The following is a 15,204-nucleotide window of genomic DNA, read 5'->3' as shown; positions in this document are numbered from 1 at the left end:
GACGCTGTGTGGGACAACCCAGGCGGAGGTCATAGGTCAAAGGTCAAGGTTTCAGTTCGGACGGACGGAGTCGCAGGAGGAGGAACGTTTAAGCTCCGCCTCCAGGTTTGGATTCTAAATTTGAAATGAACCAATCGGCTCAAAAATGAGCGAAGTTCAAATCCCTTCAGCTGGGGGGGGGGGGGGGTCTGACTGTGGGATGAAAATGTGCTTTCACTCCTTCACCGCCCACGTCAACACGCCTTGTGACGCCAACACAAGCAGGAAGTGAAACATCTAGAGGCCGAGCTTACAGAACCTCAGAGAGATCCATGGGTCTGGAACCAGGTGTGTGTGTGGTGCTGTGTGTGTGTGTGGTACTGTGTGTGTGTGTGGTACTGTGTGTGTGTGGTACTGTGTGTGTGTAGTACTGTGTGTGTGTGTGTGGTACTGTGTGTGTGTGGTACTGTGTGTGTGTGTGTGTGTGGTACTGTGTGTGGTACTGTGTGTGTGTGGTACTGTGTGTGTGTGTGTGGTACTGTGTGTGTGTGTGTGTGTGGTACTGTGTGTGTGTGTGTGTGGTACTGTGTGTGTGTGTGTGGTACTGTGTGTGTGTGTGTGTGTGGTACTGTGTGTGTGTGGCACTGTGTGTGTGTGTGGTACTGTGTGTGTGTGTGTGGTACTGTGTGTGTGTGTGTGGTACTGTGTGTGTGTGTGTTACTGTGTGTGTGGTACTGTGTGTGTGTGGTACTGTGTGTGTGGTACTGTGTGTCTGTGGTACTGTGTGTGTGTGTGTGTGTGTGTTACTGTGTGTGTGTGTGGTACTGTGTGTGTGTGGTACTGTGTGTGTGTGTGGTACTGTGTGTGTGTGGTACTGTGTGTGTGTGTGTTACTGTGTGTGTGTGGTACTGTGTGTGTGTGTGGTACTGTGTGTGTGTGGTACTGTGTGTGTGTGTGTGGTACTGTGTGTGTGTGTGTGTATGTGTGTGTTACTGTGTGTGTGTGTGGTACTGTGTGTGTGTGTGTGGTACTGTGTGTGTGTGTGTGTGTATGTGTGTGTTACTGTGTGTGTGTGTGGTACTGTGTGTGTGTGTGTGTGTGCGTGGTACTGTGTGTGTGTGTGTGGTACTGTGTGTGTGTGTTACTGTGTGTGTGTGTGTGTGTGGTACTGTGTGTGTGTGTGTGTGTGGTACTGTGTGTGTGTGTGTGTGGTACTGTGTGTGTGTGTGTGTGTGTGTGTGTGTGTGTGGTACTGTGTGTGTGTGTGTGTGTGTAGTACTGTGTGTGTGTGGTACTGTGTGTCTGTGGTACTGTGTGTGTGTGTGTGTGTGTTACTGTGTGTGTGTGTGGTACTGTGTGTGTGTGTTACTGTGTGTGTGTGGTACTGTGTGTGTGTGTGTGTGTTACTGTGTGTGTGTGGTACTGTGTGTGTGTGTGTGGTACTGTGTGTGTGTGGTACTGTGTGTGTGTGTGTGGTACTGTGTGTGTGTGTGTGTGTGTGTGTGTATGTGTGTGTTACTGTGTGTGTGTGTGGTACTGTGTGTGTGTGGTACTGTGTGTGTGTGCGTGGTACTGTGTGTGTGTGTGTGTGGTACTGTGTGTGTGTGTGTGTGTGTGTGTGTGTGTGTGTGGTACTGTGTGTGTGTGTGTGTGTGGTACTGTGTGTGTGTGTGTGGTACTGTGTGTGTGTGTGTGTGTGTGTGTGTGTGTGTGTGGTACTGTGTGTGTGTGGTACTGTGTGTGTGTGGGTGTGTGGTACTGTGTGTGTGTGTGTGTGTGTGGTACTGTGTGTGTGGTACTGTGTGTGTGTGTGTGCGCGCAGCAGGAGGTGATGGCAGCGTGCACCTGGGACATTCACCGTGTGTTAATACAATAACTGTGTTAATGTTGGATAACGACAGAAAGACAGGTAGAGACAGACAGGTAGAGACAGACAGGGAGAGAGACAGACAGGTGGTGTTACTCGGAGAAGGGGGGGAACATGCCAAGATCAGCAAAGTCTTCGATGTTGTAGTTTGCTGTTCCCTGCGTCGGGTCTCCAGCCATGGGCAGCATGTCCTGCAACACACACACACACACACAGGTTAAGACTCAGGGGTTTATTCACAAAACGATTGTGTGGTTTTTGTGGCCGTTAAACCAACGCAAATCACAGAAAGAGTGTAATTGTCAAAGCAGCAACACGGTGAGATGCAGCTCCCTGCACTGCTCAGCTGCACCAGTTACACGAGGCTTCATTCTTACATTTGGGGCAAAATTGGCCCCTTCCTATGCAAATGAGCCTTGTTGCAAATAGCGGCTGATTCACAAACAGCAGCGCTAGTAGCCACGCCCAGTTAGAGAGGCCACACCCAGTTAGAGAGGCCACACCCAGTTAGAGAGGCCACACCCAGTTAGAGAGGCCACACCCGGTTAGAGAGGCCACGCCCGGTTAGAGAGGCCACGCCCGGTTAGAGAGGCCAAAAAGGTGAAAAGAGGCAGCGCTGTGTGATGGTCTGCAGAGAGCTGGTGCAACTGAAGATCCTTTAGAACGGGGGTCAGGCCCACAATTTCCAGTGATCCGTCAATTCCATTTTTACATAATTCTTATTATAATTACCATAACTCTCACAGCATCTGCTGGTAGTGGAACGTGCAGCGCTCAGTGGCAACTTGTTGAAACGTTGAATTATTTATTGTACAAAAAATGGGTTACAAACGTTGACAAAAACGGTTCTATAATAGCTATTTAACTCAAAAGAGATCGAAAAAACAACTAGAAGTTACAGGGAACAGTGATAAAATGGTCAAAACTGACATTGAACCACAGATGGCATCGAACCTCAGGACCATGGACAGCTCCGCAGGCTTGTGTTGGCGTTGCGTTGGCTGTGTGTTGGCGTTGTGTTGGCGTTAAGCTGGTGTTAAGTTGGTGTTAGAGTTGTGTTGGTGTTGTGTTGATGTTAAGTTGGTGTTGGTGTTGTGTTGGTGTTGTGTTGATGTTAAGTTGGTGTTAGTGTTGTTTTAGTGTTGTGTTAGTGTTGTGTTGGCGTTGTGTTGGTGTTAAGTTGGTGTTAGAGTTGTGTTGGTGTTGTGTTGATGTTACGTTGGTGTTGGTGTTGTGTTGGTGTTGTCATATCATTAGATCAATATCTTTAGTGAATGAGACGCTGAGATGACGCAGATAAGGAACACACCTGGTTCGTGGTTCTATTAACGACTGCAATCCATTTTATATCAGTGTGTTCATTTATTGATTGACTTCCTGTCACATGTTAGGGCCTTCCCCTGCTGGTCCTCACCTGTCCAGCAGAGGTCCTCAGCGTTCCCCGCTGTATCTCACCACCCAACACCCTCTACTTCCTGTCCTCAGTCTGTCAGTTACTACTTCCTGTCAGCTACTACTTCCTGTCCTTAGTCTGTCAGTTGCTGGTTCCTGTTCTTGGCTGGGGTATGGCTATTACCTGAAGACCTCTGACTAACTAAATCGGGGTGTGGCTATTACCTGAAGACCTCTGATTGGCAGGGTGAGGGTGTGGCTATTACCTAGAAGACATGATTTGCTGGGGTTGGGGTATGGCTATTACCTGGAAGACTTCTGATTGGCTGGGGTTGGGGTGGGTGTGCTGCTCTCCAGTCTGCTGGGAGTGGTGCTGGTTCTGCCACTGGGACCAGACCTCGCTGGGACGACCCTGGAACTGGCCTCCACTCTGGGATCCCTCCCCCGACACATCTAACACACACAGATGAGGAACGTTAGAATAAGACAGAGTTGAGAACACGGTTGCTGGTTTGAAACCCACCACTCACCTTGGCTCCACGCAGAACCCAAATGTTGTACCAAATGACCAAATGTACAGTGTGTTTTTATTGGAATCATCTGAGCATCCATTGCTGCTTGTGCTCCACCCGGTCCTCAGGACCGTCGGTGCTGCTGCTTTTCATGCCCACCATGTTGTGGCATGACCTGGCATCTAACCCCCAACTCCATCATTTGTCATTGGCCAGTTGATGAGCAAATTGTTTTATATTCAATTTTCAATTATATTTTTTCTTTACAAAAATGCATCCTGCGTCGCAAGTTACTCTCAAGTCCTGGACTGTTTGAAAATATATCACAATAAATCACAATATTTTTGGCGTACCCCCGTCATCACTAGAGCTGCTTTCACACACGCACTGCAACCCTGAAATGATCTGGACATGACCTGGAGGAGCCGTGTGTGTGAACCAAATGTCTGAATCATTTGGACCAGACATGACCCGGACTGTACCCAGCCAGCATCCTAAAACAATGTCTGACTGAGCGCTATGTGTGAACAGAGCAGGCGATTGTCCAGATCATTCGCAGCGAGCGAGTGGGCGTGTCACATGTTGATGACGTCTCTATCATGCTCCAGTTATTTACCTTCGTACGGATCTTGCTGCTTCCTACTCCTTTCTGCTTTCCTTTGTATTCCTTTCCACTCTTTAGATGATATTACGTCCAAATACATGGAGTATCAACGCAAAAAAAATCCCAATTCCTGATAAGTCTGTGGCCTCGTCAGCCATCTTGGGTGCGCTGTAAAAGTCTGCAGCTTCATTGCATCATGTCCTGCCTCCTGCACGCTCCACCCAGGCTCCACCCCTCATCTAAACCAAACAGAGTATTTCCAGGTGGTGTAAACTCGTCTGACACGGACAATCTCCGGTTGTGTGCTAGGTGTGTGAAAGGGAAACTCCGGACATTGTCTTGACCTGATTATCTGGACATTGTCTGGAGTGCATGTGTGAAAGCAGCTCAGGACAGCTATTCCCAAACTGGGGTACATGTACCTCTAAACTGTCCAACTAAATTTGTCTGATTAAAAATGAAGCAGGAAATAGGCCGTGCAGATGCTGAATAGAGACTATTCTCTTGTCTATGAGGGTTAGTTCCTCCTGTGGTGAACAGAACTCCCCGTAGTTGTGAACAAACTTTTAAATTAGCCGTCAGAGCAATAAATTAATCCATATTCAGCATCTACGCAACCTATTTCTCACCTTATTTTTAATCCGATTTTATTGGACTGTTTGGGAGAATTAAGAAATGGTATATTTTAACAATCCCCCATTGTGATTGGAGAGTTCATGTCCTCCGACCGAGGGTCTGGCTGCGTTTCAATTTTGCATCAAATTCATCATCGATACATCTATTTTTATATCAAAAAATTGTGTGTATTTATTTATTTGTGCACTTGCGAACACGACAAAGACTTCAACTCTTCCCTTCCTGGAGAGTGGAAAAGGACTCGGCGTCGCTCTGTTGGACACAGCTCTCCAGTCCCCTCCGTATTTTAAATCTGCTTCACTGTGACGACGCTGAACCACAAACAACCAGTTTGACGACGTGACATCACGGCGTGTTATTTCCCTAGAGGACGGTTGTGGTACTGCAACAACTACAGTTGACTGGCTGTGAAAAGTCAAAAGACAAGTAGTGTACACACACACACCCACACACACACACACACACACACACACACACACACACACACACACACACACACACACACACACACACACACACAGTTAAACAGCAGAAATATGATCTTGCTCAACGCTCCCTGAGGCTCAGAGACACTGTTTGGAATGTTTATGTTCTGCTATTAAACAGTTGTTGTGTACGACGCAGCATGAAACACACACTGCCACTGAAAAATACACACTGCCACTAAAATATGCACACTGAAGACCTGCAACGTGTCTGCAGGTATCAGGGAGTTAACTCAATCATTAAATACTCTTAAAGACAAATTTTAGTTTTTTGGACAAATCCTCTGTGGCTCGGAGATGTGAACTCTGAATCAGGAGAACTGGACTCATTTTGACAAAACAAAACAAATACGGATAAATAAAATGAGACAAAATATTTCTGCTAAGATCTCATAAATTCAAGTTGAAGACAATTTAATGACTGTTAAGGCCAAACACAAGTGAGTGCAGGAAGCCAGTAGCAGCAGAAACACACGCACGCACACGCACACACCCTGGAGGCTGTTCTGAGTGATTAGCAGGGAGTTCCCGTCGTTTGACAGTAAACACTGATTCAGACATGGAGGCTGTTTGAGTGAATGATGGATAGAGAGAGGGAGTGAGAGAGAGAGGGCGACAGAGCAGTGAAAAACACATCACAGTGTGTTGGAGTTCTCATAAACATCAGCGGTCCACCCCACCAGCAGTGGAAACAGCATCAGGGGGAGCACACGCAGAAAGATAACACACTGAACGGCTGTTTCTTGTAAAGTTTAACTCAATAAAGTACCAAATACGGGAACTCTTTAGAAGAAGATTATTACAGATTACCACTCTAAGTGTTTTTTACAATTTTCTACTTTGCACTAGTAGGTGCTATGTGTGTGTGTGTGTGTGTGTGTGTGTGTGTGTGTGTGTGTGTGTGTGTGTGTGTGTGTGTATGTGTGAGTGTGTGTATGTATGTGTGTGTGTGTGTGTGTGTGTGTGTGTGTGTGTGTGTATGTGTGAGTGTGTGTATGTATGTGTGTATGTATGTGTGTGTGTGTGTGTGTGTGTGTGTGTGTGTGTGTGTGTGTGTGTGTGTGTGTGTGTGTGTGTGTATGTGTGAGTGTGTGTATGTATGTGTGTGTGTGTGTGTGTGTGTGTGTGTGTGTGTGTGTGTGTGTGTGTGTGTGTGTGTGTGTGTGTGTATGTGTGAGTGTGTGTATGTATGTGTGTGTGTGTGTGTGTGTGTATGTGTGAGTGTGTGTATGTATGTGTGTGTGTGTGTGTGTGTGTGTGTGTGTGTGTGTGTGTTGGATGTATTTCTTTACTGTCAGACATGTTGGTTCTCAGTCGGTTGTTAAAGAACATGTGACAGGTTAATGAAAGCGTGCCCTGCTCCAAGTTATTTACAGGAACTCTGCGCTGGAGGAGGTTGAGTTCAGTAAAAGCTGCAGGAGACGCACAAGCAGACAACTGAATATTTAAGCTTTTTAAGCTTTTCATTTGTCAAGGTGATTCATCGGTCCATACACCATGCATCTCTCCCTATCTAGAAACTAACATTTCATACTATTTATTAAGCGCCTATGTGCTTGTGAAACTCTGGGCCAATACCGATGTTATTTTTGTTTGTTTATTTTGTTTTTGTTGTTCCACCATTTTGTGCCAGGGAAACAAATAAATCTTTATTATAAAAAATGATTCATGAAAAATGAAAATATTTGAACTTTTTGCCGTCCTCCACAATGGAATCACAGCCAGATGTTGCGTAGTCCTACAACGGGGAAATTGACATTGTTTCAGCAGCAAAAGAAAAAAAAAGAGCATTTGGGCAAATTTGGGCACGGTGGTCTCACCTGGCACGGTTGATTCGTTGATAAAGTTGCAGCTCCAGGTTATTGCTTGTATAAATTCTTGTATATAATAATCTTTATCATTTAGTTAAATATATTTTATAGGAGCCTTTGTACAGTACATCGCCGTAGCAACATATCGTAACACTTGTTTCGTTTTGCCATCGTACCTCCCCCTCGCTCCCCGTGTCCCATCTGACCAAAAATAACCAGCACAACATTTAACCAGAGCAAACTGATGCCACACAACAGAAAAACATCATCATCTGCCCGTCGGCTGAGGGCGGTCAAATAAATGGGTGCATCTATCCTATTTATCTTGGAGTAGAAGTAGACCATCCGCCCCCACTCAGAACCCAACCTGCAACTCTGATCTGGAACAACACACGTTCCACAGAATCTCACTCTCCATCTTTCATAATATTACTTTGCATCATTCCAATATGAGGCACAGCAGCAACAGCACTTCCTCTAAAATCTCCCTCACGACCTCTAAATGGAAGTGCCCCCCCCCAGCCCCCAGGACCCCTGGAGCCACATCGGTAAAAATATCTTCTGATGGGAAAGGATTTCAGTTCTTATTTCTCTGGAGTTATTAGTCTTGAACTACTACAAGCAATTCTCAAGTCATACTCAAAATTCTACTCTCACTGTAGTTTAGGAACATTTTCAACGGATTAAACCAAGTGAGATGGACATTTAAAAACAGTTCAAATGTCGCACAAAGGAAAAACGGATCAATGGAAAGAATGTCCGCCTCCAAAACACAAAGCCATCAACATATTTCCTGAGCACCAGCAGCAACACACACATAAACCTTCATCATTTTTTAAATATTGTTATTTATAACGAGGGTGATGGTAGAGAGAAAACAACTAGTATGAAAAGTTCTTCAGTTCTTGTTTCTGTTACCAGATGTTATGATACTTATTCCCGTTTAATTGAGTTGTTTTGCTCATCCCTGGTTATTTTGATGTTTTTTTTGTAGAAAAAAAAAAGATGATTAGTTTCCTCCTCTTAATAACCATGAATATAAATATTATAAATAGAGTTTTTCTGCCTAGAAATATTATGTGATTTTGGAGAATGGAGGACAGAGGTGGATGGAGGGTCAGAGAATTAGGATGGAGGGTTGGAGGAGGTTGAGAAGGATGTAGGTGGCTGAAGAAGGATGGAGGTGAGGAGGTTGGGGGGTGGATGGAGGGTTGAAGGAGGATGGAGAAGGATGGAGGGATGGAGGTGTGAGCTCTTGAAGTTCTCAAGCTTCTCCTCCTCATGAGCAGTAAATTATATTTCAGAACTTTGTTTCTGAATTTCCTGAGGAAACACTTGAAGAACCTTTAAAAATGAAACACTGGTCTGATGTGGAGCAGAGAGGAGGACCTGGAACTTCATGACCAAGAGGAGGAGGAGGAGGAGGAACTCACCGAAGGCCGTGCTGCGGTTGGTTAGGCCGGAGTAGGCGTTGCCGCTGGGGGAGGAGGTGGCGGGGGAGGAGAGCGGGCTGTAGGAGGCGGGGTCGGCCTGGTAGCTGTGCCCAGAACCGATGCCAAACGGGCTGGACTGAGCCTTGTTGGACTGAGGACACAGAGCAGGTCACATGACGCCTGACACAACCCTCCTGGGGAACTTACGCTCAAAGTACTTTGAAACACACTTTGACCTTTTATTTACTTATATTTATAAGTTGTATTTATTTCTGTGCCGGGATGAGACGACACTAATTCAGGCTGATTTTGACCCGATATTGTCGGAACAACGAACGTGCGTCTTTAATCCATGTAGCGTGACATAATCGACGAACAGTCGAAAAGTCTAGCATGTCAGAATTCTTTGTATTTTCCTGTCTAGTCCTTAAACTGGTGAAGAGGGAAGAGGGAAGCAGCTGCTGCTGCTGCTGGAGCAGGAAGAGCAGGAGGTGGAAGCCTAAACCCATTCACATTGTCCAAACGATCACACCTACAGTGGGACGGGTCCAGGACTGATTTTTCTTTCTTCTGGGAACACACCACCACCAGCAGTGCACAACGTGCTTCTGTCGCCATGTTTGTTGACAGTTCCCTGACCCCCCCCGAGACCTATGGACTCGCTCAACGATGGTTGGTCGTCGGGTCGTACGTGTAGTGTTGCCGGTCTCCCGACCAAGAAACGGTGATTACTGATGTCACCGTCATTACCCAAATGACATGGTGACCATCGTGAAAGACAAAAATATGGTGTCGTCTGATCCCGGCATTAGTTTTTATTTATGTTGTTTTTTTATGTATTTAATGTGTGATATTGATATTCTGAGTGTGGTGTGGAATGTTGTGGAGACAAATGTGGACATGTTATTTCTTCATGTGTTATCTCATTTTAATTTGTTTCTCTTTCTTGACCGCCCTGGTGTTCTGGAGTTTGTCTTTATCTGCAGTAACAGCTGAGTTTCCCTCTGGGGAGTCATAAAGTCTTATCTTATTTCATCTTATCTTTCCTCTCCTACGAGGTTAAATCCCAACCCAACTTCTCCTGCCATGAGTTATTTCTGTGTTTCAAGCTGCAGCTCAAGGTCCTGCAGCGGGAGGAGGACCAACTCCAAAGTGCTTCACAGAGGTTGACTGATTACAATCACTGAATCCATTCAAAAGTAAACAACCAACACCAATCTCCAACCCAATCAATTCCTCTGCTTTTCAATGTTGACATTTAAAAATGGAATTTCAACATCATGACACAAGGAACCTAAATATCAATCTTTCTACTGGCGCTGTCTCAGTTATGACATCATCATCTGAGCACAATCATTTGGTAAAGCTGTGGGACGCGGGCCCACCTGTCCGGAGAAGGGGGGGCGGCTCCCAGACCAGCCCACCTGGCCCGGGTTCAGCTGTCTGGAGATCTGAGAGAGGTTCTGATTGGACGATCCAGACGGCTGGATGTCATTCACACCCGGAACGTGGATCACTGAGGAGCTGCACGCACACACACACACACAAAAAAATTTCATTAAAACACACACACGCACACGCACACACACAAACACAAACACACACACACACACACGCAAATAGACACACACACATACACACACACACACACACAGTCACACACACACAGACGCACATAGACACACACACACATACACACATACACACACACACACCCACATACACACACACACACACCCACATACACACACAGACGCACATTGACACACACAGACACACATAGACACACACACACACACACACACACACACACACACACACACACACACACACACACACACACACACACACACACACACACACACACACACACACACACACAGTTACCTGAAGCTCTTCCCAGAGTGTCCCTGCTGGAATGGAGAGCTCTGGGAGTAGAGCTGCTGCCCACCGGCTGTGGAGGACGGGACCATCATCTTCTTGTCCCCGGCTGCACAGGCACACGCACGCACGCGCGCAAAGAGACAGACAGTCAGCAAAAGCAGACTGAGAACAGCCGACTGGCATATTAAAATGAGCTTAGACTTTTTCTGTTGTGTCTGTCTGGTTTTTCTGTCTGTTGTGAAGGACTTAAAATAACAACCATCAGGGAATTTCACACTATATACATATATACTGTATATATATATATATGTACACACTGTATACCATATATTGTGAATACCGTATATATAATATTGCATAATGTGAGAACATTTAAGTTGAAGTAGAATATTTATTCAGCCTAAATAATTATTCTGCAAATACAATGATCTTAATCTGTGACGATGTGATGATTAACAACATTTACTAAAATGAATGAATGCAGTAGTACGTGCTGACAAATAATCTTTTGAACTTGAAAGGTAACGTCTGTGTGCGTGTGTGTGTGTGTGTGTGTGTGTGTGTGTGTGTGTGTGTGTGTGTGTGTATCTATGTGTGTGTGTGTGGTTCCCGTACATCCAGATATCCCAGAGTACATCTCTGCGAAGCGGGGGTCTCTCTCCTGGGAGAACAGAGCCTCCGTCTTGTCGATGCTCTTGGCGGCTTCATGGACATTGGCCCCGCCCACGCTGGCCACAGGAACCTGGGGGGGGGGGACCATCGTAAAGAAAATTATATATATTATTATTATTATTATTATTATGAGGGGTCCTGCCAGCAGAAAAATTCTCTGAATTTTTCAAGCTAAAACTATTCGAAACAGAACAATGGCAAGTTATGAACTTTTGAACGTTTGAACCGGTCACAGGCATCTCGCGGTTCAACTTTCATCCAAATCGATCCACATATGGAGCATAAATGAGTGAAAAAACAGCAAAAGACAAACCAGCTAGACAGACATCCCAGGTACCAACCCAACCCAAATATCCATTTATTATCTTATTACCTTCCTTCCTTCCTCCTTCCTTCCTTCCTTCCTTCCTCCTGCGTTCCTCCTTACTTCCACTGTTCTCCCTCCTTCCTTCCTTCCCCCTTCCTTCCTCTGTCCTCCCTTCTTCTTTCCTTCCTTCCTCTGTCATCCATCCCTCCTTACTCCCTCTATCATCCATCCCTCCTTACTTCCTTCCTCCTTACATCCTCCTTCCTACCACGACCACCATGATCACCACCACGATCACCACCACGATCACCTCACATTTTCAGAGCCGATGCAGAGTTGAAAGGTGAAAGGTGAAAGGTGAACGGTCAGGCGGTTACCTGGGAGAGGTCATAGGCTGTCAGTCCGTCTCTCTGGTGAACCTCCAGCTCTGCTTGCTGCTGCTGAAGCTGCCTGCAACACAAAACATAGAAACACACAAAATACACCATGAAATACACCATCAAGTATTCATGCATGTGTTACGCTGCATTAACAGTTGTTTCCTCTGGCAGTGTAGGTACAGTTTGGGCTTCACTGTTCCATGGGTTGGATTCCCATCGAGTCTGTGGATCTAAGCTCAGTCTCTGGTTTATCAGTGCAATCCACTCCACAGCTTTGTTGTACTTCTGTTTTTACGTGTTACATACATCTTTTTGACACAGCAGTTTCCTTCCGGATAAATAAAGTTTGATCTCAGTGTGTTGCATGGTTTACTTGAATCAGTCACTGGGAGACTAAGTAGGAACTAGCTGCTCCACTGGCTCACAACAAACTTGTGTGGTTGATTCATTTGTACAAATGAAATTTATAGAGTGTCATCATATGGTAAAAAGTATGTAGGGTAGCGGTCAACAGGAAATAAGGGCTCCCCTCTCTCTCTGACTGACAGGTGAACAGGTAAATAACTTCACTACCAAAGCAAAGACCACCGAGATCTCCAAATGACCGTGAGTAACAATGAAGTAGCAACAACATGGCTCCTACGCTCTCACTGTGTCAAATGTCAGATTGAACTGAGGGAAGAACCCTTGACCAAGACATGTGTGTGTGTGTGTGTGTGTGTGTGTGTGTGTGTGTGTGTGTGTGTGTGTGTGTGTGTGTGTGTGTGTGTGTGTGTGTGTGTGTGTGTTGTTCATGGTTCTGTCAGTTCTCCAACTCAGGGAGGAATGGAGACCTTGTGTGAGTGGATGGGTGTAAAGCTCATCCTGCTAAACCTGGAAGTTGTCTTGTTGTTGTTTGTTGCTATAAATGCACTTCCCTTTCACATCTCAGGGACCATTAGTATCCTGGCAACAAAGCACAATCCTGGAACACAGAGTCCATTTGGTGCGCTGCAGTGCAAATCAAGCTAATTCCCTCACTTATGTCTGAAAGCCCTGCGAAGGCTGCCTTTTGTTTTGAAGCTCTGGTTTCAAATTATTTTTCATAAAAGACCCTTCATCGCTCTATTCCACGGCGGTTCCTGCTGCGTAAGGAACAAAGCGGTGTTTTGGATGTGAAGCACAAGGACCATCCAGACTCACACAACACCGCTGCAGTGTATGCACTGAGGTTCTGCTCAGACACTGATCCAGAAGATGTTCTGTGTCCTGAATATTCATCTCCACCAAACAGACTCTACAGAGCATCACGTTGCACGGCCATGAAGGAGAGACAAACCATGTGAGAATTAAAACCTTATCGTATTTTAAATCCATTATCATTCTGCTCCCGTCTCCCAGTGCCATATGCAGATGCAATATTGTGTCGCGAAATTTGTTATTTCTGCTCGAGCAGCCGTGGCAAGGTGACAGCTGCATTCTGCGACCGGCGGCGAGATGAGGAATGGCTTCATCACATTGCTGTAGAAGGTAGCAGCCTGCGGAGCTCAGGCACAACATGGAGGGAGATTAGCATGCACTTGCACTTCCTGTTTGTGTTGATGTACTGGGATGGCGAGACTGAAGAAAGTCACTAAGATGTTAATTTTTATGTCACTGTAATAACATTTGAGCTTTAACTGAAGTGTCCAACATAGAGGCTGCCCGTACACACACACACCCACACACCCACACCCACACACACACACACACACACACAGCAGAGTACTAGCAGTGAAGGATGAGATGCTGGGAACCATGGAAACAAATTCCATCCGTCTGTAAACATCCTTGTTGACTGCCACAGCCTCTTTCCACGAACCCAACACATAAAAAAAACAGGGTTGATGCTTCTGGAATGGCTTCCTCCAGAGCCGCTGTGCCAGCCTGCAGGAGGCTGCTTGGCCCATGCACAGTGGGAGGAAGGGGCAGCGAAACGCCACCGGAACTGCGCAGCATCCAACCCAACAGCAGCCCTTTTGTATAATCTCTCAGATTTCATTCAATTTCAGGTCAATTTGATCGACGTGGCCAAACGCGGTAGAGAATTAACACCAACTAAATGAGTGAGTTATGGAATAGTTCATTACTGCACAGATTTCCAAAAACTATAACTCAAAGCTTATCATTACTGGACTGGATGATGATTTTGATCATTTTCACGATAAAATCTTCCACGATAACGATGATACATTTATGAGATTTATTTTGGATACAGTTTGATACAGAGTCTGTTTTTCCTCTACCTACAAAGACACCACACCAACAGCTCATCATACAGCAGGAGCGCCAGGGCTCCCTCCGCTCTCTCCCTGGCCGCGGCGCTCTCCGCCCAGCGGGGATGAAGCCCCCCGGAGCTGACCCGGCAGCTCTTCCTCAAACACCTACTTGAACTGGAACCTGCCCTCCTCCCACCCCCGGCCGGGCGTGGCCCCCATCCCAGCAAAAATAAAACGATAAAAGAAAGAATCCGCCATTTTCGTCGTGTCAGACCAGACGTCACTGAAAATATACATATAATCACAGAGCGCAGATTCTGGAACTTTTCGGACTGTTTTCAGACAACAATGATGATTATATCATATATGAATTTAATTACATTACATTTACATTTAGTCATTTAGCAGACGCTTTTATCCAAAGCGACTTACAATTATTCAAACACCGACGGACGCAGCCATCAGGAGCAATTAGGGGTTAAGTGTCTTGCTCAAGGACACTACAGCATGCTAGCAGGAGGAGCCTGGGATCCAACCAGCAACCTTTAGATCACTAGACCACCAGCTCTACCGCCTGAGCTACCATCCCCACACCAACAGCTCATTAATATTATTGATCTCTTTTTTTTTGTTCACATGTATTTAATAAGATCATGTTTAATAAGTGAATGTATTTAATAAGATAATGTATTTAATAAGAACATGTTGAATAAGATAGTGCATTTAATAAGTAAGCGTATTCATTAAGATAATGTATGAAAAAGTTTATGTATTCATTAAGATAATGTATTACATAAGATCATATTTAATAAGATAATGTATTTAATAAGATAATGTATTTAATAAGATCATGTTGAATAAGATAATGTATTTTAGTAGATAATATATTTAATAAGATAATTATTAAATATTAAAGTTAAATATTAACTTATATTATATTTAGCAGTGTCCACCGTGGTTTCCCAGAAGGGAGAAAGCCCCAAACGTGAATATGGAATAATTTTA

The 15,204-nt window shown here is 45.2% G+C and overlaps 1 protein-coding gene across 4 annotated transcripts in view; it reads right to left on the bottom strand.

Moving 5' to 3' along the window:
• Positions 1-1,901: 1,901 nt before the first annotated feature.
• Positions 1,902-15,204, bottom strand: part of arnt2 (aryl-hydrocarbon receptor nuclear translocator 2) — a 63,795-nt gene continuing 50,492 nt past the window's right edge. For all 4 annotated transcript variants that reach the window (XM_079998355.1, XM_079998356.1, XM_079998357.1 and 1 more), the window contains 7 exons: positions 11,960-12,032; positions 11,219-11,345; positions 10,607-10,709; positions 10,105-10,243; positions 8,720-8,870; positions 3,546-3,691; positions 1,902-2,037 (listed from right to left, as the gene is read on the bottom strand). In XM_079998355.1, coding sequence (XP_079854481.1) covers positions 1,939-2,037; positions 3,546-3,691; positions 8,720-8,870; positions 10,105-10,243; positions 10,607-10,709; positions 11,219-11,345; positions 11,960-12,032 — 838 coding nt within the window. In that variant the 3' untranslated portion in view covers positions 1,902-1,938. The remainder of the gene's footprint in view (positions 2,038-3,545; positions 3,692-8,719; positions 8,871-10,104; positions 10,244-10,606; positions 10,710-11,218; positions 11,346-11,959; positions 12,033-15,204) is intronic.

Source organism: Zeus faber (genome assembly GCF_960531495.2).
Source record: "Zeus faber genome assembly, chromosome: 3".
Taxonomy (NCBI): domain Eukaryota; kingdom Metazoa; phylum Chordata; class Actinopteri; order Zeiformes; family Zeidae; genus Zeus; species Zeus faber.
Note: the sequence above shows the minus strand (reverse complement) of the source record. Positions and strands in the feature narration are given on the sequence as shown.